Below are 27,285 nucleotides of genomic sequence, written 5' to 3' on the forward strand. Positions count from 1 at the left end.
TAGCATCTTTGCAAATGTGGCAATGTTGCCTGGTAGTGGAGATGTTCCATGAGACATGGGTATTATGCGATCCTCTTACCTCGCATGGGTAAACTTTTCGAGGAAGGTTTTATTACGACTTCGCACACCATGGCCACACTTATGCCAGTTCGTAAGATAATCAAATACATCCAGGCCACGTGTTTAGTTCAGTGCAGGTCAGGTTTAGAGTCCAACTCAGGTGTAAAGTCCACGGCATCCTTTATCTACCATTAACAACTTGCAGGTGAAACAACTTCTGGAGCAACTTACCTATACATATCAATAGTACACGTACGTATTCTTGGGTCTTTCGGTAAAGTCACATAGATAGGTTCAAAGAAAATAACAAAAATAACAAAAAACTACGAAATTTTGATCGCAACACAAGCAATGAGTTGACCTTGGGGATGAGGCCCAGGACTGGTTCAGGTAACTGCTGGTGTTGGTGGTAGCCGTGAGTGGGAATCGAACTCGGGTCTCTGCTGGATTAGGAGTTTAGTGCTAACGGTACAGACAGCATGCCCTATGCTGTGGAAGAATGAGTTTATCTCTCTTTACTCACCTCATATCAGAAACATCAAAATTGAGTCTTCTCTCTGATGTATATGGACAACAAAGCTCTGATTTAGATCTATGGAGATGGGTACGGTATCCGTGTAAATCTTGAGGCTGGTGTTTGTGCACCAAGGCCAGGAGTTCAAATTCCAGGCAGTGTCTCGTGATGTAAATGACGACAATTAAAATAGCTTAAGGTTTTAACTTCCTTCTTCACCGTCGCTATAAAGGGAGGTCCTGGTCCAACGTCTCTCTGAACCACACAGCGAACAATCCAAGTGAAGTCATGATTCATGGCCAGCGCGACTCCCAGTGAGAGTGTGGACGGTGATTTGTGCTGCTCCATCTGCCGGGGCACGTTCGTCTGCCCCTAAATGCTGAGCTGCACTCGTTCTGCCTCCGGTGCCTGGAGGCAGCCTGGGAAACGGCGAGCAGCTGTCCGCAGTACCGAGTGGCCTTCTCTGCATGACCCCAGCTGAGGAAGAACGTGGCACTCACCAACCTGGCGGAGCAGCTCAGAGTTGGAGACAAAATGGCCATGACCGTCGTGTGTGACATCTGCAGTGACGGCCAGACTCCTGCAATGAAGACCTGCCTGAGATGTGAGATGTCCTACTGTTTTTCCCATTTCAAGCCTCACTTGGATAATTCAAGATTGAAAGACCACGCCGTTGTGGATCCCACTGGAAGCTTGGACGAGCGAATATGCCCTGAGCACAGTGAGGAGTTGAAATTCTACTGCACAGTAGACAGCAGCTTGGTCTGCTCATCTTGCAACATCGCAGGTGAACACAAAGGACATGATGTCACCACACTGAAGGACGAGCACGAGAAACGGAAGGTGAGGCCCTCAAAGTGAGACACCGCAACATGATCGGACCATTTTTTGTCACTAGGCTGCACAACATCTGAAGGAAAAAACAATGGTGTGTTCATGCTCTCTCGTATGAATCTCTGTCTATTTGCATATGTAGCTACACTCTTGGTTGGCGTTTCAGGAAACAAACTCAGACTTTATTGTATGTTAGGCTCTCACTAAATATAATTGCCATATAAAAGATTAATGTGGACAGAGATTGGGAACCGATATCACAGCCACCTGACAATTCTATTAGATTTATCTTCTAGACTAGACAGCTGTGGGCACATGGGCTCTTGGGTCCAAGTCGGTGCAGACACTAAGCCAGTACGGTTCCCACCGGCTGCTGCTGTAACGAGGTATCCGTTTTTCCACTCCCCATCCCCCCCCCCCGTCTCAATCACCATGCAGGGGCAGCATGGAGATGAGGGCCTACACTGTGGAGGGATCGGTGTGGAGGGTAGGGCGGTGTGAAGGGTGGCTCAGGGGACTGGAGTCTCCCTGTGGTGACGTCTCGTCTCTGATTACAGATGTACGTAGGAGAGGAGACACGAGCAGTGGAGGAGAAGATAAATGAGACGGAAAAGTACTTGAAGCGGATGTATACCGCTCACAGGAAGGCGAAGGTACCATGTCTGGGTGTGGCTCCGTGACCTCCACCCAGTGCGGAAGTCGTGGAGGTCATAATTAATTCAAGCGAATTTCTTGCAGCGCAATCACTTTGAAGCCTCGTAACTATAGCATTCACTTTCAAACTCAAAGTTAACTATGTTCACCGCATTCGATAACCGCATCAGTAAGCCTGTCTTGACGTCAGATAACTCGGCACTGCGAGTTCTACTCCTGTGGCAAAAAAAAACACATAGAGAGTGCACGGATTCTCGGGGTAGAACTGTAGTGCAGCTGTTCTGCTGCATGGGAGGTCGTGCACCGGCACAAACGCAGAGGCACGAACACCGCATAGCTGCACCGCGCGCCATCCCTAACCGCATCCCAGGAGTAAATTTAAGCTATAATTTTTTTTTTTACCTGGTAAGGCCCTACTGAGCTGTGTCGTTATAAAGGTAGGAACAATGTTCCACACTGCCCACCAGGGATTTTTTATCTGTCTGTCTGACTGTCGAGCATAAATAAATATATAATACAAACACCTCTTTGATTGGTGGAGACCTACTGCCGGGTACGGAGAGGGGCCTAAGGGAAGGGGGGCCAGGGGAGGGGCCTAAGGATATGGGGGGGGTGGTCAGGGGAGGGGCCTAAAAGAGGGGGGGTCAGCAGAGGGGCCTGAGGGAGGGGGGAAAGGGGAGGTGCCTAAGCAAGGGGGAGGGGCCAATAGTTAAGGGGGTTGAGGATGTCGGGGAGGGTGGGGGGAAGGTAAACACGCCCACTCATCCAACTGCCCCCCCCCCCTGAACGCCGCGCTGAGTGTGTGTGTGAGTCTGACAGTGTGAGAGTATGTGTGTGTGAGTCTGAAAGTGTGAGAGTGAGTGTGTGTGTGTGAGAGTGAGTGTATGTGTGTGCGAGTCTGAGAGTGTGAGAGTGAGTGTGTGTGTAAGTCTGAGAGTGTGAGAGAGAGTGTGTGTGAGAGTCTGAGAGTGTGAGGGTGAGTGTGTGTGTGAGTCTGAGAGTGTGAGAGTGAGTGTATGTGTGTGTGAGTCTAAGAGTGTGAGAGTGAGTGTATGTGTGTGTCTAAGAGTGTGAGAGTGTGTGTGTGTGAGTCTGAGAGTGTGAGGGTGAGTGTGTGTGTGAGTCTGAGAGTGTGAGTGTATGTGTGTGTGAGTCTAAGAGTGTGAGAGTGAGTGTATGTGTGTGTGAGTCTAAGAGTGTGAGAGTGAGTGTATGTGTGTGTGAGTCTAAGAGTGTGAGAGTGAGTGTATGTGTGTGTGAGTCTAAGAGTGTGAGAGTGAGTGTGTGTGTGTGAGTCTGAGAGTGTGAGGGTGAGTGTGTGTGTGAGTCTGAGAGTGAGTGTATGTGTGTGTGAGTCTAAGAGTGTGAGAGTGAGTGTATGTGTGTGTGAGTCTAAGAGTGTGCGAGTGAGTGTGTGTGTGTGAGTCTGAGAGTGTGAGGGTGAGTGTGTGTATGAGTCTGAGAGTGAGTGTATGTGTGTGTGAGTCTAAGAGTGTGAGAGTGAGTGTGTGTGTGTGAGTCTGAGAGTTTGAGGGTGAGTGTGTGTGTGAGTATGAGAGTGTGAGAGTGTGTGTGTGAGTCTGAGAGTGTTAGGGTGAGTGTATGTGTGTGTGAGTCTGAGAGTGTGTGTGTGTGAGTCTGAGAGTGTGAGAGTGTGAGTGTGTGTGTGAGTCAGAGAGTGTGAGAGTGAGTGTATGTGTGTGTGAGTCTGAGAGTGTGTGTGTGAGTGTATGTGTGTGTGAGTCTGAGAGTGTGTGTGTGAGTGTGAGAGTGTGAGCGTGTGTGTGTGTGAGTCTGAGAGTGTGAGCGTGTGTGTGTGTGAGTCTGAGAGTGTGAGAGTGAGTGTATGTGTGTGAGTCTGAGAGTGTGAGAGTGAGTGTGTGTGTGTGTGTGAGTCTGAGAGTGTGAGCGTGAGTGTGTGTGTGTGAGTCTGAGAGTGTAAGCGTGAGTGTGTGAGTATGAGAGTGAGAGTGTGTGTGTGTGAGTCTGAGAGTGTGAGGGTGAGTGTGTGAGTCTGAGAGTGAGCGTGTGTGTGTGCGAGTCTGAGAGTGTGAGAGTGAGTGTATGTGTTTGAGAGTCTGAGAGTGTGAGAGTGAGTGTATGTGTGCGAGTCTGAGAGTGTGAGAGTGAGTGTGTGAGTCTGAGAGTCTGAGAGTGTGTGTGTGTGTGAGTCTGAGAGTGTGAGAGTGAGTGTGTGTCTGAGAGAGTGAGTGTGTGTGTGTGATTCTGAGAGTGTGAGAGTGAGTGTGTGTGTGAGTCTAAAAGTGTGAGAGTGAGTGTGTGTGCGTGAGTCTGAGAGTGAGTACATGTGTAGGGCTGTTACAGAGGGTCTGTTTGTGTAGGGCTGTTTACATAGGGGCTAATGGAAAACAGACACAGTGGGCGGGGTCTCCGTGAGCACACGGGGTGGTGCCCGCAACGACGTCCGTACTGGACGGCGTGAGGGGGGTTTCGATCCTCTAACGGGGTATAAAAAGGGTTGAGCCAGAGAGCTCGGGGCTCAGTCTTAGAGTAGTTAAGAGAAGAGAGAAGACCAGCCAGATAGGCCCTGGACTCCCCCTGGGACGCCGCCCTTGTAAGGGCAGTGCAGGCTGGAGCCAGTGGCGTGGTCCCGGAACCAGAGTCAGACCTCTGGGATTCCGGGTACCGTAGCCCGACTAACCAGTGTCGGGCCAGACAGCCTCCCCTAGCCCGTTAGCGGAGGACTCAGCTAGGAAGGCTAGCTAGGGGTGAATTCCCAGTTGTACGGGTGAGGGGGCCGATACATCCCTCTAGTACTGTAAGCCCTTTGTGTAAATAAATACGTGTGCCTTACCCCGTTGTCCACGCGTCTTCAACAACACTTCATCTGGCGTCAGAAGTACCAAGAACATGGACACGCGCCAAACAGCTCGAGCCAGGGAACAGCGGGCGGAGGACGCCGCCGAAATTGCCGAGCCCGAGATGGCTCTACTAGACGACGTGCAGCCGGGGCCGGATGCGGGCTTACCGGAGCATCGCCATGAAGAGGAGCAGCGGGGAGACGACCTGAGGCTGGCTCATGAGAGGCTGGCGGAACTGCTCTACGCCGCTGCCGCTGCGCTGGGGGACATCACACGGCTGGCGGCTGGTGGTCCACCGCGGGGCGAGAGGAACCGGCGTGGGGAGCGTCTTCCCGCCATTTCTGAAGATTTAAATTTTGAAATTCCCGCCATCGACGCAGCGACCGCTAGGGGCGTGGCCAACCTCAACCTGGGGTCCGACATCGGCCGCGCTGGGGCTGCTGCATCAACGACGGAGGAGGGCGCGTCATCAAAGCTGCGACAGGCGATGCCATCTGCCATTCGCGCCGAGACGCAGCCGAGTCGGGGAGGCAGCAGTCCACGGGACTCCACGGCAGCCGCTGCGCTACACCAAAGGCTGCCCCCGCTTAAAGAATTCGTGGGCGCAGAGGGCGACTGGAGCGGCTTTCAAAGACGCTTCCTCGCCCACCAGGAGATGGCTAAATGGACGGACGAAGAAGCTCTCAGCGCCCTGCCGGCGCTCCTGGACGGCGACGCGCTTGCCGCCCTAACATCGGCACCCAAGGAAAGGCGCTCCACGTTACCGATGGCGCTGCAGCTGCTGGGAGGGGTCTACGGACCGTCGGCGGAATGCAGACAAGAGTTCTACGACCGCAAGCGGGGAGAGAAGGAGTCGCCCCTAGCGTACCGAACGAGCCTCCTGGCGATGGCCAAGTCGGCCTTCCCCCGGATGGATGACGACGGCATCGACGCTATGGTAACGGAGAAGATACTCCTCCTGGCCGACGATCTAGACATCGCTGTCGTCGCACAGGAGGACGCGGAAATAACATCGCTCCAGGCGGCGCGGCTCCTCCACGCAAACCTCCTGTCGCTTCGACGCAAAGCCAGCAGGGCATCGGCGGGGCGTGCGGTGGCTGCAGCCACCCTTCCGACGGAGGAACTCTACGCCGTCGACCACCGACGGCAACAGGCGACGAGTGCACGGCCGGGCCAGGACGGGTCAGGCCGTTCCGACCACTCGTCACCTCCGACATCGCTCCCGCGGTGTTATAACTGCGGCGTCCGGGGCCACGTCGCCTCGGGGTGCCGCTCTCCTCGTCAGCGCGGGACGACACCTCACCGGGACGACGGGCCTCATCCCAAGCTCCACCGTCAAAAACCGGCGAGTCGCGGCACCCCACACGTTTGGCCCACACACACACCCGTCACGCACTCAAACACTGCGACGAGAGGGGGGCCGGTATCACGCACCATCGCACCATCACGCACCACTCCGGGTACCCATATCGAACCCGGCCAGTGGTCCGTGCTGGCCGATCGTGTGGTTGCCGCATCGTCGGGGTCGTCGGCCGTTGTAGGATATATCGACGGGGTGGAAGTGCGCATCCTGGTCGATACGGGGGCATCGGCGACTATTATTTCGGAATTAATTTACAATATTCTCCCTGTCCGGGGCCGTCCTTTGATGCCTGTTAACGTACCATTCTATGCGGCTAACGGGGGCTCACTTGGCATCATCGGACAAATTCGTGCCCAAATTTGTATTGGGGAAATTAAATTGTCTGGGCCGATTTTTGTTTCGTCCTCGCTGGCGGTTCCGTGCCTGCTGGGGACGGACTTCCTGGCCAAAATGCCGATTGTAATTTTGATCGACCAGGGGTGCATAGAGCTTCCATCGGGCAGACGCATGGCGTTCCTGCCATCACCAGTTGCGACTCGGACGGCGTTCGCGACGGTGCCGGCGTTCGTGGAGAGAACGGTACGCGTTCCTCCGGGAACGCAAATGTTGGTGCCCTTGAAGCTTCGGCGGCCCCTCGTTAAGGGTGCCGGGGCGCAAGGGGTACTGTTGGGACCGTCTAGGGCCGGGGTTAGTGGGCCTGATTTACTACCGGCCCAGACCATAGTGAGAGGGGATAGTGAACCCTTCATCGCGGTCCTAAACGTGGGCTCGCAGACGGTGGTGCTCCCACAGGGGACCGTGCTTGCTCACGCAACGCCGGTGCCGTGTGAGGAGCCCGCCGTAAATTCCGTCAACACTGTCCCTGCGTCGCGACCGCGTTCGGACAGCGATGAAGGGTGGCTCGAGGCGCTTTGTGCGGGATCGACGGACCTGTCCGATTCAGAGCGTCAACAACTTAAAACGCTATTGCGAGAATTTTCCGACGTTTTTAGTCGAGATAAATATGATTTGGGCTGCACTCACTTGCTGCGTCACCATATTGACACGGGTGACAGCGCGCCAATTCGCCAAAATCCGTTTCGGTTGAGTCCCGCCGAAAAGGAACATGTCAAATCGGCTGTTGATGACATGTTAGCCGCGGACATCATTTCTCCTTCCACCAGCCCTTGGGGAGCGCCGATCGTCCTGGTTAAAAAGCAGGACGGTTCGTTGCGGTTTTGCGTTGACTTCCGGCGTCTTAATAAAATTTCGGTTGCCGACGCATACCCGCTCCCTCGGATGGATGAATCGCTTGACGCTTTGGCGGGAGCGCGATTCTTTTCCACACTCGATTTACTTTCGGGATTCTGGCAGCTTCCTCTGGATGATGAGTCTAAGCCTAAAACTGCTTTTCGTACACCGCACGGCTTGTTTCAATTCAACAGGTTGCCGATGGGCTTGCACTCAGCGCCGGCAACTTTCCAGCGTTTGATGGAATTGGTTTTGGCTGGACTGCAATGGGAGTCGTGCCTCATTTATTTGGATGACGTTATCGTCTTTAGTAAAACTTTTGATGACCATCTCCAGAGGTTGCGGGCAGTTTTCCTAAAGATGCGGGCTGCTAATTTGAAATTTAAGCCCCAAAAATGCCATTTGTTGCGTGATTCGGTGCGTTATTTGGGGCACATCGTGGGACGCTCGGGTATTGCTACCGATCCCGCCAAAACGCAGTGTGTCAGCTCCTGGCCGACTCCCACTACAGTGGGAGAGGTCAGGAGTTTTATTGGGTTCGCGTCGTATTATCGACGGTTTGTTGCTGATTTTGCAACAATTGCAAAACCCCTGCACGCTCTAACATCTAAAGGGGTTCGTTTCCACTGGGGTCAACAGGAGGAGGCTGCGTTCCGCTCCCTTCGGGACGCCCTGGTGAAAGCCCCTCCCTTGATCTACCCTGATTTTTCGAAACCCTTTTTGCTCGACACCGATGCGAGCAACACGGGTATTGGGGGTGTGCTTTCCCAGGTGGTTGATGGCGTTGAACGGGTGGTCGCATACGGTAGTCGGGTGTTGTCTCCTGCGGAGCAGAGATATTGTGTTACCCGTAGAGAACTGTTGGCAATTGTTTTTTTCATCCAACAATACCGCCCATATCTGTACGGTCGGCATTTCACCGTCCGCACAGATCATGCGGCACTACAGTATGCCCTGCGAGTTCAACAACCATCGGGACAGTTGTCTCGATGGTTGGAGGTTCTCCAGGATTTTGATTTTGAGACCACTTACCGTAAGGGCGTTCGCCATACCAACGCGGACGCTCTGTCACGCATGCCAACCGCCTCGGAATGTGCATGCCTCCTGGGGTCGGGACGTTGCAGACCTTCAGGGGACGCATCGGTCCCGATCCTGGCAGCCACCGACGATGACGAGCCACTGGCTGATAATTCTATCGAACAACAGGGAAGGGATTCCCTGTTGGGGTTGCCCGTCACTGAGTGGGGGCGCCTCCAAATGGAGGACACCTCCCTCCTCGGGTGGCGTCGTCGCGTCGGGGGTGCTGGCCGGGTGAAAGGTGATTCGGGTGCATGGGAAATGGTACAGGGTCTGCTCATGCACTGGGACGCAAAATCACAGCGACATCGGCTGGTCGTCCCTTCGGAGTTGCGAGGCAAAGTGGTGTGGGCCGCGCATGAGCGCCTGTTACACCTGGGGACTCTAAAGACCCTCGCACTAATACAGCTAGATTTTTTTTGGCCTGGTATGACAAAGGATGTGGGGGATCTTCTGAGTTCATGCCCGCGGTGTGCGCAGCGGAAACCGCCGGCGCGGGAGTCTAACCCGCCTTTACAATCGATCAAGGTGTCCAGGATAAATGAGCTGGTCGCGCTGGACATCTTGGGCCCATTTCCCGCCACCCCCAGGGGCAATAAGTATTTGCTGACAGGTGTCGAGTATTTTACGCGCTGGCCCATGGCCTGGCCCCTTGCCAACCAGTCGGCAGCAGCCATCGTGGACGCCTTTGTTCAGGGATACGTCCTGGACAAAGGTGCCCCGGAACGGCTGCTGACCGACCAGGGTAAAAATTTTTCCAGCAAATTACTTAAACAAGTCTGTGACCTCTTAGGCACAAAGAAAATTCGGACCTCCCCGTATCACCCACAGACTGACGGAATGGTCGAGCGCCTGCATCGCACCATTTCGTCAATGATGGCACAGCAGGTCTCAGATTCCCAGACTGATTGGGACCTGCATATTCAGGGGGTCTTGGCGGCATATCGGATGGCACCCCATGCGGCTACGGGGTTTTCCCCCTTTTACCTTATGTACGGTCGCGAACCCGACCCGCCTGTTCGCGCCCAGCTGCAGATCCCCGACCAGCAAGGTAAAACAAAATTGGCTGACCACGTCAAATTTAATTTGGCTAAGTTAACAGAGGCACGGGATGCTGCGAGGTTAAACTCGGACCTCCGTCAAAAGGCGAACGAGCGCCTCAGGTTGGGTCGAGCGCATGTCATACAGTGGAAACCGGGGGACAGGGCATGGTTGCACTGTCCCCAAGTACCCCTGGCTACCTCCCCAAAGCTGGCGCGACCGTGGCGGGGGCCTGTGGAAGTGGTCGAGGTCCTGCGACCACAGTGCGTGCGCATTCGTTGGGGGAAGCGGCGATGGTTCGTGCACCCCTCTCGGTTGAAACCTTTCGTCGCGGCACACAAACCCACTTCACACATGCGTGGCCAGACGTGTGGGGGGTCGACCGACTCACTAGGTCCGTCCCCACCGCGCTCACCTAATGCCTTGCCGGCCGTGCCACCTCCAGGTGCATCGAGACTGACGGGCTCACGCCCGACCACCCCTTCTGGGGATACCAACAGTCACGAGGCATCAGAGGAGGCCCCGCTCCCGGACGGACGATTGCCACCTGACGGTCCGCCACCCGGGGTTCCCCCGTGTGAGGGGCCCGCCGCAAGGACACGCGCAAAAATGCGCAAACTGTTGTGAAACCGCAAGGACACGCGCGAAAATGCGCAGACTGTTGAGGAACCGCAAGATTTGTATATATGTTGTGTTCATTGTGTGTTGTGTGGGGGGGGGGGTGTCCCCTGCCCATTGGTGTGCATTGTGGCTTCGCTACATATTGTATATAGCTCGTTCTTACGGTATCCGTATTTATTCGGGGGGGGGTGCGTCGGATTGTTCCCTTTCAGGGTTGAGGGTTTTGTTGTTGTCATTGTCGTTGTTGTTGTTGTTACTGTTGGTTCCTTCAAGTTAGCGTTAAAAACGTTTTTTTTTAAGGCACACGCGGGGATCCAGGGGTTGAATAACCTTTATTGAAAGTTGTTGCAGCCGGGACGGCTGCGAGCTGTACAGGGGGGGGTGATGTAGGGCTGTTACAGAGGGTCTGTTTGTGTAGGGCTGTTTACATAGGGGCTAATGGAAAACAGACACAGTGGGCGGGGTCTCCGTGAGCACACGGGGTGGTGCCCGCAACGACGTCCGTACTGGACGGCGTGAGGGGGGTTTCGATCCTCTAACGGGGTATAAAAAGGGTTGAGCCAGAGAGCTCGGGGCTCAGTCTTAGAGTAGTTAAGAGAAGAGAGAAGACCAGCCAGATAGGCCCTGGACTCCCCCTGGGACGCCGCCCTTGTAAGGGCAGTGCAGGCTGGAGCCAGTGGCGTGGTCCCGGAACCAGAGTCAGACCTCTGGGATTCCGGGTACCGTAGCCCGACTAACCAGTGTCGGGCCAGACAGCCTCCCCTAGCCCGTTAGCGGAGGACTCAGCTAGGAAGGCTAGCTAGGGGTGAATTCCCAGTTGTACGGGTGAGGGGGCCGATACATCCCTCTAGTACTGTAAGCCCTTTGTGTAAATAAATACGTGTGCCTTACCCCGTTGTCCACGCGTCTTCAACAACACTTCACATGTGTGTGTGAGTCTGAGAGTGTGAGGGTGAGTGTGTGTGTGAGTCTGAGAGTGTGACATTGAGTGTGTGTGTGTGAGTCTGAGAGTGTGATAGTCAGTGTGTGTGCGAGTCTGAGAGTGTGAGGGTGTGTGTTTGAGGCTGAGAGTGCGTGTATATGTGTGTGAGTCTGAGAGTGTGAGTGTGTGTGTGAGTCTGAGAGAGTGAGTGTGTGTGTGTGAGTCTGAGAGTTTGAGAGTGAGTGTGTGTGTGAGTCTGAGAGTGTGTTAGTGAGTGTGTGTGTGAGAGTCTGAGAGTGTGAGAGTGAGTGTATGTGTGTGTGAGTCTGAGAGTGTGAGTGTGAGTGTATGTGTGTGTGTCTGAGAGTGTGAGAGTGAGTGTGTGTGAGTCTGAGAGTGTGAGAGTGAGTGTGTGTGTGTGTGAGTGAGAGTGTGAGCATGGGTGTGTTTGTGTGTCTGAGAATATTATAGTGAGTGTGTGTGTGTGAGTCTGAGAGTGTGAGTGTGTGTGTGTGAGTCTGAGAGTGTGAGCGTGAGTGTATGTGTGTGTGAATCTGAGAGTGTGTGTGTGAGTCTGAGAGGGTGTGTGTGAGTCTGATAGTGTGAGTGTGTGTGAGAGTGAGTGTGTGTGTGTGCGAGTCTGAGAGTGTGAGCGTGATTGTGTGTGTGAGTCTGAGAGTGAGTGTGTGAGGGTGAGTGTGTGTGTGAGTATGAGAGTGTGAGAGTAAGTGTATGTGTGTGTGAGTCTAAGAGTGTAAGTGTGAGTGTATGTGTGTGTGAGTCTAAGAGTGTGAGAGTGAGTGTGTGTGTATGTGAGTCTGAAAGTGTGAGAGTGAGTGTGTGTGTGAGTCTGAGAGTGTGAGGGTGAGTGTGTGTGTGAGTATGAGAGTCAGAGAGTGAGTGTATGTGTGTGAGAGTGAGTGTATGTGTGTGTGAGTTTGAGAGTGTGAGAGTGTGTGTGTGTGTGTGTGAGTTTGAGAGTGTGAGAGTGAGTGTATGTGTGTGTGAGTCTGAGAGTGTGTGTGTGAGTGTATGTGTGTGTGAGTCTGAGAGTGTGTGTGTGTGTGAGTCTGAGAGTCTGAGAGTGTGAGAGTGTGTGTGTGTGTGAGTCAGAGAGTGTGAGAGTGAGTGTATGTGTGTGTGAGTCTGAGAGTGTGTGTGTGAGTGTATGTGTGTGTGAGTCTGAGAGTGTGTGTGTGAGTCTCAGAGTGTGAGCGTGTGTGTGTGTGAGTCTGAGAGTGTGAGGGTGAGTGTATGTGTGTGAGTCTGAGAGTGTGAGAGTGAGTGTGTGTGTGTGAGTCTGAGAGTGTGAGTGCGTGTGTGAGTCTGAGAGTGTGAGGGTGAGTGTGTGTGAGTCTGAGAGTGTGAGTGTGTGTGTGAGTATGAGAGTGAGAGTGTGTGTGAGTCTGAGAGTGTGAGGGTGAGTGTATGTGTGTGTGAGTCTAAGAGTGTGAGAGTGAGTGTATGTCTGTGTGAGTCTAAGAGTGTGAAAGTGAGTGTGTGTGTGTGAGTCTGAGAGTGTGAGGGTGAGTGTGTGTATGAGTCTGAGAGTGTGAGAGTGAGTGTATGTTTGTGTGAGTCTAAGAGTGTGAGAGTGAGTGTATGTGTGTGTGAGTCTAAGAGTGTGAGAGTGAGTGTGTGTGTGTGAGTCTGAGAGTGTGAGGGTGAGTGTGTGTGTGAGTCTGAGAGTGTGAGAGTGAGTGTATGTGTGTGTGAGTCTAAGAGTGTGAGAGTGAGTGTATGTGTGTGTGAGTCTAAGAGTGTGAGAGTGAGTGTGTGTGTGTGCGTCTGAGAGTGTGAGGGTGAGTGTGTTTATCAGTCTGAGAGTGTGAGAGTGAGTGTATGTGTGTGTGAGTCTAAGAGTGTAAGTGTGAGTGTATGTGTGTGTGAGTCTAAGAGTGTGAGAGTGAGTGTGTGTGTATGTGAGTCTGAAAGTGTGAGAGTGAGTGTGTGTGTGAGTCTGAGAGTGTGAGGGTGAGTGTGTGTGTGAGTATGAGAGTCAGAGAGTGAGTGTATGTGTGTGAGAGTGAGTGTATGTGTGTGTGAGTTTGAGAGTGTGAGAGTGTGTGTGTGTGTGTGTGAGTTTGAGAGTGTGAGAGTGAGTGTATGTGTGTGTGAGTCTGAGAGTGTGTGTGTGAGTGTATGTGTGTGTGAGTCTGAGAGTGTGTGTGTGTGAGTCTGAGAGTCTGAGAGTGTGAGAGTGTGTGTGTGTGTGAGTCAGAGAGTGTGAGAGTGAGTGTATGTGTGTGTGAGTCTGAGAGTGTGTGTGTGAGTGTATGTGTGTGTGAGTCTGAGAGTGTGTGTGTGAGTCTCAGAGTGTGAGCGTGTGTGTGTGTGAGTCTGAGAGTGTGAGGGTGAGTGTATGTGTGTGAGTCTGAGAGTGTGAGAGTGAGTGTGTGTGTGTGAGTCTGAGAGTGTGAGTGCGTGTGTGAGTCTGAGAGTGTGAGGGTGAGTGTGTGTGAGTCTGAGAGTGTGAGTGTGTGTGTGAGTATGAGAGTGAGAGTGTGTGTGAGTCTGAGAGTGTGAGGGTGAGTGTATGTGTGTGTGAGTCTAAGAGTGTGAGAGTGAGTGTATGTCTGTGTGAGTCTAAGAGTGTGAAAGTGAGTGTGTGTGTGTGAGTCTGAGAGTGTGAGGGTGAGTGTGTGTATGAGTCTGAGAGTGTGAGAGTGAGTGTATGTTTGTGTGAGTCTAAGAGTGTGAGAGTGAGTGTATGTGTGTGTGAGTCTAAGAGTGTGAGAGTGAGTGTGTGTGTGTGAGTCTGAGAGTGTGAGGGTGAGTGTGTGTGTGAGTCTGAGAGTGTGAGAGTGAGTGTATGTGTGTGTGAGTCTAAGAGTGTGAGAGTGAGTGTATGTGTGTGTGAGTCTAAGAGTGTGAGAGTGAGTGTGTGTGTGTGCGTCTGAGAGTGTGAGGGTGAGTGTGTTTATCAGTCTGAGAGTGTGAGAGTGAGTGTATGTGTGTGTGAGTCTAAGAGTGTGAGAGTGAGTGTATGTGTGTGTGAGTCTAAGAGTGTGAGAATGAGTGAGTGTGTGTGAGTCTGAGAGTGTGAGAGTAAGTGTATGTGTGTGTGAGTCTAAGAGTGTGAGTGTGAGTGTATGTGTGTGGGAGTCTAAGAGTGTGAGAGTGAGTGTGTGTGTATGTGAGTCTGAGAGTGTGAGAGTGAGTGTGTGTGTGTGTGTGAGTCTGAGAGTGTGAGCGTGTGTGTGAGTCTGAGAGTGTTAGGGTGAGTGTGTGTGTGAGTATGAGAGTGAGAGAGTGAGTGTATGTGTGTGGGAGTCTAAGAGTGTGAGAGTGAGTGTATGTGTATGTGAGTCTGAGAGTGTGAGAGTGAGTGTGTGTGTGTGAGTCTGAGATTGTGAGGGTGTGTATGTGTGTGTGAGTCTGAGAGTGTGTGTGTGTGAGTCTGAGAATCTGAGAGTGTGAGAGTGTGTGTGAGTCAGAGAGTGTGATAGTGAGTGTATGTGTGTGTGAATCTAAGAGTGTGTGTGTGAGTGTATGTGTGTGTGAGTCTGAGAGTGTGTGTGTGAGTCTGAGAGTGTGAGCGTGTGTGTGGGTGAGTCTGAGAGTGTGAGAGTGAGTGTATGTGTGTGAGTCTGAGAGTGTGAGAGTGAGTGTGTGTGTGAGTCTGAGAGTGTGAGTGCGTGTGTGAGTCTGAGAGTGTGAGGGTGAGTGTGTGTGTGTGAGTGTGAGAGTGTGAGCGTTAGTGTGTCCTGTGAGTCTGAGAGTGTAAGCGTGAGTGTGTGTGTGAGTATGAGAGTGAGAGTGTGTGTGTGTGAGTCTGAGAGTGTGAGGGTGAGTGTGTGAGTCTGAGAGTGAGTGTGTGTGTGTGCGAGTCTGAGAGTGTGAGAGTGAGTGTGTGTGTGAGTCTGAGAGTGTGAGAGTGAGTGTATGTGTGTGAGAGTCTGAGAGTGTGAGAGTGAGTGTATGTGCGCGAGTCTGAGAGTGTGAGAGTGAGTGTGTGAGTCTGAGAGTCTGAGAGTTTGTGTGTGTGTGAGTCTAAGAGTCTGAGAGTGTGAGAGTGTGTGTGTGTGAGTCTGAGAGTGTGAGAGTGAGTGTGTGTCTGAGAGAGTGAGTGTGTGTGTGATTCTGAGAGTGTGAGAGTGAGTGTGTGTGTGAGTCTAAAAGTGTGAGAGTGAGTGTGTGTGCGTGAGTCTGAGAGTGAGTACATGTGTGTGTGAGTCTGAGAGTGTGAGGGTGAGTGTGTGTGTGTGAGTCTGAGAGTGTCACATTGAGTGTGTGTGTGTTAGTCTGAGAGTGTGATAGTCAGTGTGTGTGCGAGTCTGAGAGTGTGAGGGTGTGTGTTTGAGGCTGAGAGTGCGTGTATATGTGTGTGAGTCTGAGAGTGTGTGTGTGAGCGTGAATGTGTGTGTGCGAGTCTGAGAGTGAGTGTGTGTGTGTGTGAGTCTGAGAGTGTGAGAGTGAGTGTGTGTTTGTGAGTCTGAGAGTGTGAGAGTGAGTATGTGTGAGTCTGAGAGTGTGAGTCTGTGTGAGTCTGAGAGTGTGAGTGTGTGAGAGTGAGTGTGTGTGTGTGAGTCTAAAAGTGTGAGCGTGAGTGTGTGTGCGTGAGTCTGAGAGTGAGTGCATGTGTGTGTGAGTCTGAGAGTGTGTGTGTGAGTCTGATAGTGTGAGTGTGTGTGTGAGAGTGAGTATGTGTGTGTGCGAGTCTGAGAGTGTGAGAGTGAGTGTGTGTGTGAGTCTGAGAGTGTGAGAGTGAGTGTGTGTGTGTGCGAGTCTAAGAGTCTGAGAGTGTGTGTGTGTGCGAGTCTGAGACTATGAGAGTGTGTGTGTGAGTCTGAAAGTGTGTGTGTGTGTGTGAGCGTGAGTGTGTGTGCGAGTCTGAAAGTGAGTGTGTGTGTGTGAGTCTGAGAGTGTGAGAGTGAGTGTGTGTGTGTGAGAGTGAGTGTGTGTGTGAGTCTGAGAGTGTGCGAGTGAGTGTGTGTGTGAGTCTGAGAGTGAGTGTGTGTGTGTGTGAGTCTGAGAGTGTGAGTGTGTGTGAGTGTGAGAGTGTGAGTGTGTGAGAGTGAGTGTGTGTGTGAGTCTGAAAGTGTGAGAGTGAGTGTGTGTGCGTGAGTCTGAGAGTGAGTGCATGTGTGTGTGAGTCTGAGAGTGTGAGAGTGAATGTGTGTGTGCGTCTGAGAGTGTGACATTGAGTGTGTGTTTGAGTCTGAGAGTGTGATAGTCAGTGTGTGTGTGAGTCTGAGAGTGTGAGAGGGAGTGTATGTGTGTGTGAGTCTGAGAGTGTGTGTGTGAGTCTGAAAGTGTGAGTGTGTGTGTGAGAGTGAGTATGTGTGTGTGCGAGTCTGAGAGTGAGTGTGTGTGTGAGTCTGAGAGTGTGAGAGTGAGTGTGTGTGTGTGCGAGTCTAAGAGTCTGAGAGAGTGTGTGTGTGCGAGTCTGAGACTATGAGAGTGTGTGTGTGAGTCTGAAAGTGTGTGTGTGTGTGTGTGAGCGTGAGTGTGTGTGGGAGTCTGAAAGTGAGTGTGTGTGTGTGTGAGTCTGAGAGTCAGTGTGTGTGTGTGAGTGTGAGAGTGAGTGTGTGTGTGAGTCTGAGAGTGTGCGAGTATGTGTGTGTGAGTCTGAAAGTGTGAGAGTGAGTGTGTGTGTGTGAGAGTGAGTGTATGTGTGTGCGAGTCTGAGAGTGTGAGAGTGAGTGTGTGTGTAAGTCTGAGAGTGTGAGAGAGAGTGTGTGTGAGAGTCTGAGAGTGTGAGGGTGAGTGTGTGTGTGAGTCTGAGAGTGTGAGAGTGAGTGTATGTGTGTGTGAGTTTAAGAGTGTGAGAGTGAGTGTATGTGTGTGTCTAAGAGTGTGAGAGTGTGTGTGTGTGAGTCTGAGAGTGTGAGGGTGAGTGTGTGTGTGAGTCTGAGAGTGTGAGTGTATGTGTGTGTGAGTCTAAGAGTGTGAGAGTGAGTGTATGTGTGTGTGAGTCTAAGAGTGTGAGAGTGAGTGTATGTGTGTGTGAGTCTAAGAGTGTGAGAGTGAGTGTATGTGTGTGTGAGTCTAAGAGTGTGAGAGTGAGTGTGTGTGTGTGAGTCTGAGAGTGTGAGGGTGAGTGTGTGTGTGAGTCTGAGAGTGAGTGTATGTGTGTGTGAGTCTAAGAGTGTGAGAGTGAGTGTATGTGTGTGTGAGTCTAAGAGTGTGCGAGTGAGTGTGTGTGTGTGAGTCTGAGAGTGTGAGGGTGAGTGTGTGTATGAGTCTGAGAGTGAGTGTATGTGTGTGTGAGTCTAAGAGTGTGAGAGTGAGTGTATGTGTGTGTGAGTCTAAGAGTGTGAGAGTGAGTGTGTGTGTGTGAGTCTGAGAGTTTGAGGGTGAGTGTGTGTGTGAGTATGAGAGTGTGAGAGTGTGTGTGTGAGTCTGAGAGTGTTAGGGTGAGTGTATGTGTGTGTGAGTCTGAGAGTGTGTGTGTGTGAGTCTGAGAGTCTGAGAGTGTGAGAGTGTGTGTGAGTCAGAGAGTGTGAGAGTGAGTGTATGTGTGTGTGAGTCTGAGAGTGTGTGTGTGAGTGTATGTGTGTGTGAGTCTGAGAGTGTGTGTGTGAGTATGAGAGTGTGAGCGTGTGTGTGTGTGAGTCTGAGAGTGTGAGCGTGTGTGTGTGTGAGTCTGAGAGTGTGAGAGTGAGTGTATGTGTGTGAGTCTGAGAGTGTGAGAGTGAGTGTGTGTGTGTGTGAGTCTGAGAGTGTGAGCGTGAGTGTGTGTGTGTGAGTCTGAGAGTGTAAGCGTGAGTGTGTGAGTATGAGAGTGAGAGTGTGTGTGTGTGTGAGTCTGAGAGTGTGAGGGTGAGTGTGTGAGTCTGAGAGTGAGCGTGTGTGTGTGCGAGTCTGAGAGTGTGAGAGTGAGTGTATGTGTGTGAGAGTCTGAGAGTGTGAGAGTGAGTGTATGTGTGCGAGTCTGAGAGTGTGAGAGTGAGTGTGTGAGTCTGAGAGTCTGAGAGTGTGTGTGTGTGTGAGTCTGAGAGTGTGAGAGTGAGTGTGTGTCTGAGAGAGTGAGTGTGTGTGTGTGATTCTGAGAGTGTGAGAGTGAGTGTGTGTGTGAGTCTGAGAGTGTGAGGGTGAGTGTGTGTGTGTGTGTGTGAGTCTGAAAGTGTGACATTGAGTGTGTGTGTGTGAGTCTGAGAGTGTGATAGTCAGTGTGTGTGCGAGTCTGAGAGTGTGAGGGTGTGTGTTTGAGGCTGAGAGTGCGTGTATATGTGTGTGAGTCTGAGAGTGTGAGTGTGTGTGTGAGTCTGAGAGAGTGAGTGTGTGTGTGTGAGTCTGAGAGTGTGAGAGTGAGTGTGTGTGTGAGTCTGAGAGTGTGTTAGTGAGTGTGTGTGTGAGAGTCTGAGAGTGTGAGAGTGAGTGTATGTGTGTGTGAGAGTGTGAGTGTGAGTGTATGTGTGTGTGTCTGAGAGTGTGAGAGTGAGTGTGTGTGAGTCTGAGAGTGTGAGAGTGAGTGTGTGTGTGTGTGAGTGAGAGTGTGAGCATGAGTGTGTTTGTGTGTCTGAGAATATTATAGTGAGTGTGTGTGTGTGAGTCTGAGAGTGTGAGTGTGTGTGTGTGAGTCTGAGAGTGTGAGCGTGAGTGTATGTGTGTGTGAATCTGAGAGTGTGTGTGTGAGTCTGAGAGGGTGTGTGTGAGTCTGATAGTGTGAGTGTGTGTGAGAGTGAGTGTGTGTGTGTGCGAGTCTGAGAGTGTGAGCGTGATTGTGTGTGTGAGTCTGAGAGTGAGTGTGTGAGGGTGAGTGTGTGTGTGAGTATGAGAGTGTGAGAGTAAGTGTATGTGTGTGTGAGTCTAAGAGTGTAAGTGTGAGTGTCTGTGTGTGTGAGTCTAAGAGTGTGAGAGTGAGTGTGTGTGTATGTGAGTCTGAAAGTGTGAGAGTGAGTGTGTGTGTGAGTCTGAGAGTGTGAGGGTGAGTGTGTGTGTGAGTATGAGAGTGAGAGAGTGAGTGTATGTGTGTGAGAGTGAGTGTATGTGTGTGTGAGTTTGAGAGTGTGAGAGTGTGTGTGTGTGTGTGAGTTTGAGAGTGTGAGAGTGAGTGTATGTGTGTGTGAGTCTGAGAGTGTGTGTGTGAGTGTATGTGTGTGTGAGTCTGAGAGTGTGTGTGTGTGAGTCTGAGAGTCTGAGAGTGTGAGAGTGTGTGTGTGTGTGAGTCAGAGAGTGTGAGAGTGAGTGTATGTGTGTGTGAGTCTGAGAGTGTGTGTGTGAGTGTATGTGTGTGTGAGTCTGAGAGTGTGTGTGTGAGTCTCAGAGTGTGAGCGTGTGTGTGTGTGAGTCTGAGAGTGTGAGAGTGAGTGTATGTGTGTGAGTCTGAGAGTGTGAGAGTGAGTGTGTGTGTGTGAGTCTGAGAGTGTGAGTGCGTGTGTGAGTCTGAGAGTGTGAGGGTGAGTGTGTGTGTGTGAGTCTGAGAGTGTGAGTGTGTGTGTGAGTATGAGAGTGAGAGTGTGTGTGAGTCTGAGAGTGTGAGGGTGAGTGTATGTGTGTGTGAGTCTAAGAGTGTGAGAGTGAGTGTATGTCTGTGTGAGTCTAAGAGTGTGAGAGTGAGTGTGTGTGTGTGAGTCTGAGAGTGTGAGGGTGAGTGTGTGTATGAGTCTGAGAGTGTGAGAGTGAGTGTATGTTTGTGTGAGTCTAAGAGTGTGAGAGTGAGTGTATGTGTGTGTGAGTCTAAGAGTGTGAGAGTGAGTGTGTGTGTGTGAGTCTGAGAGTGTGAGGGTGAGTGTGTGTGTGAGTCTGAGAGTGTGAGAGTGAGTGTATGTGTGTGTGAGTCTAAGAGTGTGAGAGTGAGTGTATGTGTGTGTGAGTCTAAGAGTGTGAGAGTGAGTGTGTGTGTGTGCGTCTGAGAGTGTGAGGGTGAGTGTGTTTATCAGTCTGAGAGTGTGAGAGTGAGTGTATGTGTGTGTGAGTCTAAGAGTGTGAGAGTGAGTGTATGTGTGTGTGAGTCTAAGAGTGTGAGAATGAGTGAGTGTGTGTGACTCTGAGAGTGTGAGGGTGAGTGTGTGTGTGAGTATGAGAGTGTGAGAGTAAGTGTATGTGTGTGTGAGTCTAAGAGTGTGAGTGTGAGTGTATGTGTGTGGGAGTCTAAGAGTGTGAGAGTGAGTGTGTGTGTATGTGAGTCTGAGAGTGTGAGAGTGAGTGTGTGTGTGTGAGTCTGAGATTGTGAGGGTGTGTATGTGTGTGTGAGTCTGAGAGTGTGTGTGTGTGAGTCTGAGAGTCTGAGAGTGTGAGAGTGTGTGTGAGTCAGAGAGTGTGAGAGTGAGTGTATGTGTGTGTGAATCTAAGAGTGTGTGTGTGAGTGTATGTGTGTGTGAGTCTGAGAGTGTGTGTGTGAGTCTGAGAGTGTGAGCGTGTGTGTGGGTGAGTCTGAGAGTGTGAGAGTGAGTGTATGTGTGTGAGTCTGAGAGTGTGAGAGTGAGTGTGTGTGTGAGTCTGAGAGTGTGAGTGCGTGTGTGAGTCTGAGAGTGTGAGGGTGAGTGTGTGTGTGTGAGTCTGAGAGTGTGAGCGTTAGTGTGTCCTGTGAGTCTGAGAGTGTAAGCGTGAGTGTGTGTGTGAGTATGAGAGTGAGAGTGTGTGTGTGTGAGTCTGAGAGTGTGAGGGTGAGTGTGTGAGTCTGAGAGTGAGTGTGTGTGTGTGCGAGTCTGAGAGTGTGAGAGTGAGTGTGTGTGTGAGTCTGAGAGTGTGAGAGTGAGTGTATGTGTGTGAGAGTCTGAGAGTGTGAGAGTGAGTGTATGTGCGCGAGTCTGAGAGTGTGAGAGTGAGTGTGTGAGTCTGAGAGTCTGAGAGTTTGTGTGTGTGTGAGTCTAAGAGTCTGAGAGTGTGTGTGTGTGAGTCTGAGAGTGTGAGAGTGAGTGTGTGTCTTAGAGAGTGAGTGTGTGTGTGATTCTGAGAGTGTGAGAGTGAGTGTGTGTGTGAGTCTAAAAGTGTGAGAGTGAGTGTGTGTGCGTGAGTCTGAGAGTGAGTACATGTGTGTGTGAGTCTGAGAGTGTGAGGGTGAGTGTGTGTGTGTGAGTCTGAGAGTGTGACATTGAGTGTGTGTGTGTTAGTCTGAGAGTGTGATAGTCAGTGTGTGTGCGAGTCTGAGAGTGTGAGGGTGTGTGTTTGAGGCTGAGAGTGCGTGTATATGTGTGTGAGTCTGAGAGTGTGTGTGTGAGCGTGAATGTGTGTGTGCGAGTCTGAGAGTGAGTGTGTGTGTGTGTGAGTCTGAGAGTGTGAGAGTGAGTGTGTGTTTGTGAGTCTGAGAGTGTGAGAGTGAGTATGTGTGAGTCTGAGAGTGTGAGTCTGTGTGAGTCTGAGAGTGTGAGTGTGTGAGAGTGAGTGTGTGTGTGTGAGTCTAAAAGTGTGAGCGTGAGTGTGTGTGCGTGAGTCTGAGAGTGAGTGCATGTGTGTGTGAGTCTGAGAGTGTGTGTGTGAGTCTGACAGTGTGAGTGTGTGTGTGAGAGTGAGTATGTGTGTGTGCGAGTCTGAGAGTGTGAGAGTGAGTGTGTGTGTGAGTCTGAGAGTGTGAGAGTGAGTGTGTGTGTGTGCGAGTCTAAGAGTCTGAGAGTGTGTGTGTGTGCGAGTCTGAGACTATGAGAGTGTGTGTGTGAGTCTGAAAGTGTGTGTGTGTGTGTGAGCGTGAGTGTGTGTGCGAGTCTGAAAGTGAGTGTGTGTGTGTGAGTCTGAGAGTGTGAGAGTGAGTGTGTGTGTGTGAGAGTGAGTGTGTGTGTGAGTCTGAGAGTGTGCGAGTGAGTGTGTGTGTGTGTGAGTCTGAGAGTGAGTGTGTGTGTGTGTGAGTCTGAGAGTGTGAGTGTGTGTGAGTGTGAGAGTGTGAGTGTGTGAGAGTGAGTGTGTGTGTGAGTCTGAAAGTGTGAGAGTGAGTGTGTGTGCGTGAGTCTGAGAGTGAGTGCATGTGTGTGTGAGTCTGAGAGTGTGAGAGTGAATGTGTGTGTGCGTCTGAGAGTGTGACATTGAGTGTGTGTTTGAGTCTGAGAGTGTGATAGTCAGTGTGTGTGTGAGTCTGAGAGTGTGAGAGGGAGTGTATGTGTGTGTGAGTCTGAGAGTGTGTGTGTGAGTCTGAAAGTTTGAGTGTGTGTGTGAGAGTGAGTATGTGTGTGTGCGAGTCTGAGAGTGAGTGTGTGTGTGAGTCTGAGAGTGTGAGAGTGAGTGTGTGTGTGTGCGAGTCTAAGAGTCTGAGAGAGTGTGTGTGTGCGAGTCTGAGACTATGAGAGTGTGTGTGTGAGTCTGAAAGTGTGTGTGTGTGTGTGTGAGCGTGAGTGTGTGTGGGAGTCTGAAAGTGAGTGTGTGTGTGTGTGAGTCTGAGAGTCAGTGTGTGTGTGTGAGTGTGAGAGTGAGTGTGTGTGTGAGTCTGAGAGTGTGCGAGTGAGTGAGTGTGTGTGCGTGAGTCTGAGAGTGAGTGCATGTGTGTGTGAGTCTGAGAGTGTGAGAGTGAATGTGTGTGTGCGTCTGAGAGTGTGACATTGAGTGTGTGTGTGAGTCTGAGAGTGTGATAGTCAGTGTGTGTGTGAGTCTGAGAGTGTGAGAGGGTGTGTCTGAGTCTGAGAGTGAGTGTATGTGTGTGAGTCTGAGAGTGTGAGTGTGTGTGAGTCTGAGAGTGTGAGAGTGAGTGTGTGTGTGAGAGTCTGAGAGTGTGAGAGTGTGAGGTTGAGTGTATGCGTGTGTGACTCTGAGAGTGTGAGAGTGAGTGTGTGTGTAAGTCTGAGAGTGAGTGTATTTGTGTGTGAGTCTGAGAGTGTCAGAGTGAGTGTATGTGTGTGTGAGTCTGAGAGTGTAAGAGTGAGTGTGTGTGAGTCTGAGAGTGTGAGAGTGAGTGTGTGTGTGAGAGAGTCTGAAAGTGTGAGAGTGAGTGTGTGTGTGAGTCTGAGAGTGAGTGTATGTGTGTGTGAGTCTGAGAGTGTGAGATGTGAGTGTGTGTGTGTGTATCTGAGAGTGAGTGTGTGTGTGTCTCAGAGTGTGATAGTGAGTGTATGTGTGTGAGTCTTAGTTATCTAGAGTGTTATACAGGTAGGAACAACACGTTCCAGACTGTCCACCAGGGATTATGTGTCTCTCTGTCATGCATATCCGGAATTCCGCCCACCCATGCACCTTTTCACTGAACACCAAGCTAAGCCGCGATTGGTTGATGATGTCGGGGGAGGGTGGGGGGGAAGGGTCAACATGCTCACTCATCCAACTGCCCCCCACCCCCGAACGCCGCGCTGTCCAACCAAGTTCCTACCTGCCCACTCCGAAGGAGCGTGTTTTTTCAGAAGCGACCTGTCTATCAGACATCATAGCAGCTCAACAAAGTGGCTTATCATGATGTGGAAATGTATTGCAGCCAAATACTCTGAATGCATGATGTTGATTCTAAATGTGGAGGCAAAATCCGGAGGACCCGGAGAAAAATACACACGACCACGGGGAGAGACAGAGACCGAGAAATTCAAACTCCAAATATTCAACAGGTATCGTCAGGGACGAGATCGAACCACGTCCTCCTGCATACCAGACGAGGTAGTTAACATCTAGCCACATATCGTCGGACCCACGAGGGGCCCCCACCAGACTCCAAGTGCCCGACTCTCAACATCCACGATCCAGCACTCTCTATGGGCACCCCTCTTGCCCTCAGCCCCATGGGCCTCTCGTAACTGGGGCATGATTCACGACGAGGGACTATTATTTTATGTTTTTACCAGGTAAGGCCTCCTGACCTGTTAGCTCTTTTTCAGAAGCGACCTGGCAAATGATATCTCAACCAAGTGGCTGATACCATCATCACGTGGACATGTATAGTACCAGAACGATAGAGACTCAGAGAGACCCATATAGATAATAAAGACCCATATTGATACAAGACCAATAGTGAGACAGAGACCAATATGGATACATGGAGGCATATCGCGACACATAGAGATACAGAGACCCATATAAATACCTAGAGATCCACATAAATGCATAGGGATACATATAGATAAAGACCCAGAGATTAAACTTTTTTTATTTATTTTACCACTGAGCCATATAGCCGTTTTTTAGAAGCGACCTCTCTTTCAGAAACGATAGCTCAACGAAATGGCTCAAGTGGAAATTGATAGCAGCCAAATACTCTCGTTGATTCTAAAGGTGGAGGGAAGACCCGGCGGACCCAGAGAGAAATCCACACGAATAACAGAGTAAACACACGAACTCCAAATATACAGGCGTCAGGGTCAGGATCAATCCCACGACCTCCTGTATACCAAGTGAGGGAGATAACATCTCCTAGCCACCACGGCAACCACACTCACATATGGAGTGGCTCAGGGAGCTATGTGTCTCTGCAGAAATCGGTGGCTGGAATCAGGGGTTGCATCACAAGCAAGTTCGCCCGCCTAAGGAAGGCTCTGGACGAGGACGAGAGGGAGGCTCTACGTCGTGTGGGCGTGAAGGAGCGCGAGCTGCTGTCCCGGATCGAAGAGAACATCGCTCGTCACAAGGGGGAGATCGCCGAGCTCCAGGCAGCGGCCACTCGCCTGGGCACTCTGCAGCTTGAGAAGGACTCGCTCACCTTCCTGCAGGTGGGAAGCGCCTCTGTGGAGATGGCGCGGGTGTTCAGAATAACAGAGCGGGCAGTAGCAGAGGGACTCGTGGTCCAAAGGTAGAGACTTCACCCGTGATCTCTTCCCTCTCTTCCACAGGGACACCTGGAGACGATGTGCAGGTATAGATCATTGACATCTCACGGTTAAACCCTTAACACGGGGCTGTGTGTGTGTGACATGGGCTGTGTGTGAGACACTGGCTGTGTGTGAGACACTGGCTGTGTGTCAGACGCTGCCTGTGTGTGAGTCGCTGGCTGTGTGTGAGTCGCTGGCTGTGTGTGAGTCATGTACTGTGTGTCAGACATGGACTGTCTGTGCTATGGATGCTGAGTGTTCCGATTATGTGGATAAACGAGGATGTGTGTGATGCTGTTGGTGGTTGTCCTAGGAGAGAGATCCCAACGGAATCCGCACCTCCACCTCCAACTTCACTGGACGCCACCACGATCAGCTCCCTTGAAAGAGTCGTTAACAGATTCCTGCCTCTCGTCTGTGAGTTCCTCAGTCTTGCACCCGTGTGTACTGCTATGTTGCACTGCACTTCTGTGCTCCCCACCTTCATCAACTTTTTTGTTGCAACAGATAAGGCCCACTGAACTATTAGTTACTTTTTCAGAATAAGCTTAGACATGTATAGTAGCAGCAAAATACTCTGAACGCATTATGTTATATCTAAATGTGGAGGAGAAATCTGAAGGACCTGGGGGAAAATCCACGCGACCACGAAGAGAGAGAGACGAAAACTCCAAATATACAGCAGGCGTCAGGATTGGGAACGTACCCACGACCTCACCTCTGAAGACAGGCAGTCCAAATACGATATACAGATGGACAGACAAATATCCCCCTAGAGCCTCAACAGACTGTTGGGGCAAGTGGTGTGAGCGAGTAGCAAGCACTTATGAAGGCCGGCACGGCACATAGCAAATGTTTACACATCACACCAGCAGAGGGCAGTGCAGCATACACCATTATTGTACTGTACCTATATGCTTCTACATATATGATCCCCACCTTTACCAAAGCCCACTGACAACAGTCAAATAACCCCCATGACCCGCACGGTGTGTGGAGGCCCTCATCCATCAGTGGAGTGAGAAAATGTCAGGGCGTGGATGTGACTGTGCGAGGCTGTGGAGACTATTGTACACGGGTCGTGTTTATAAAGAAACGCTACAATAGTGACATTAACATCCTGGTGTAGACATCATCACGAATGTGCAATACTACTGCCCACACATTCATGGTGAGATTAGTATTATTAGTACACATACTAGCATTCCTTAGTATTGTGTATACATATTAGTATTCGTTAGTTTTTGTGTACACATACTAGTATCCATTAGTATGTATATACACGCACTAATATGCTTTAGTATTTGTATACATATTCTAGTATTTGTTAGTATTTGTGAACACATACGAGTGTTAGTGTTTGTAAATATGTACGAGCATTCGTTAGTATCTGTGTATGCCTACTAGTATTCGTGAGTATTTGTGTACATATACTAGTATTCGTTAGTATTTGTATACACATACTGGTATCATGTCATACACATTATAATCATTGTGCGTTTGTTACGCGTCAATGTATTATGTATTGTAGTATCACTACAATAACATGAATGATAACACAACACGCAGTGTGTGTGTGTACACGCTACCTGTAATGCTTGGACTGCCACTGCGCACACGTTGCTGTAACCACGGTGCGAGCGTCGTTGCTGTTGTCACCACAGATGGATGCTCACCGACTCTGGACACAAACTCAGCCTACGACCTCCTCCAGATTTCCTCAGATCTCAGGACGGTGACGCTGAACGATGTCCCCCAGGGTCGCCTCCATCACCCACACCGGTTTAATTACTGGGACCAAGCCCTGTGCTCTGAGAGCTTCTCGTCGGGTCAGCACTATTGGGAGGTGGACGTGGGGAATTCGGGGTGGTTGTGTAGGATTGGAGTCGCGTATGCGACGATCCCACGGAGAGGGCGTGGTGCTGAGTGCCGCCTGGGAGGGAGTGACGTCTCCTGGTGTCTACAGAAATATGGCAACAGCTTCTCAGTGCTGCATGGCGGGGTAGAGACCTCACTGTCGGTGCCAGAGCCTCTACGGAGAGTCGGGGTTCATCTGGACTGGGACGTGGGGCTCCTGTCTTTTTACAGCGCCAACTCCATGGTGCTCTTGCACTCTTTTCACCAAACCTTCGCTCAGCCCCTATATCCTGGGCTGTACGTGGATGGGTTGTTGTACGGTAACGTTGGTGACTCGGTGAGGATTGTGGATCTGAGTGGTGCTTCCTGAGAGAGGTGAACGTGAACATCGTAGAGAGCAGACACCAGAATGCACGGCACTCGCCACTGTCGTCACCGTTACGTGCAGTGTTACGCCTGTTACTAGTTGGTGGTTATGAGTGCGCGGCTCTCCATTAGAATGGGGGCTGAGCGTAAAAAATCCTCACATCCTTTCTAGGGGGGTGATAAAATAGGTACTTCTAGACTTGAAGCTTTCGTGACTGCAAGGAATCATATTCTTAGGTGTTTTCGGTAAAGTCACGTAGGTAAAACATCAAAATTAATAAAAATAATAAAATAAAATAAAGATCACGACGTTTCGGAGGCAACAC

At 51.1% G+C, this 27,285-nt stretch overlaps 1 protein-coding gene across 1 annotated transcript; it reads left to right on the plus strand.

Moving 5' to 3' along the window:
• Positions 1-270: 270 nt before the first annotated feature.
• On the plus strand, positions 271-27,220 carry LOC133359408 (tripartite motif-containing protein 14-like). The gene is made up of 6 exons (XM_061577822.1): positions 271-1,417; positions 1,966-2,061; positions 24,404-24,637; positions 24,758-24,780; positions 25,050-25,153; positions 26,401-27,220. Exons 1-6 carry the CDS (start codon positions 1,109-1,111, stop codon positions 26,961-26,963), a joined length of 1,329 nt encoding a protein of 442 aa, XP_061433806.1. The 5' UTR covers positions 271-1,108; the 3' UTR covers positions 26,964-27,220.
• The last annotated feature ends 65 nt before the right edge of the window (positions 27,221-27,285 follow it).

This window comes from Lethenteron reissneri, chromosome 65 (genome assembly GCF_015708825.2).
Source record: "Lethenteron reissneri isolate LAM-NWPU_2019-01 chromosome 65, ASM1570882v1, whole genome shotgun sequence".
Taxonomy (NCBI): Eukaryota; Metazoa; Chordata; class Hyperoartia; order Petromyzontiformes; family Petromyzontidae; genus Lethenteron; species Lethenteron reissneri.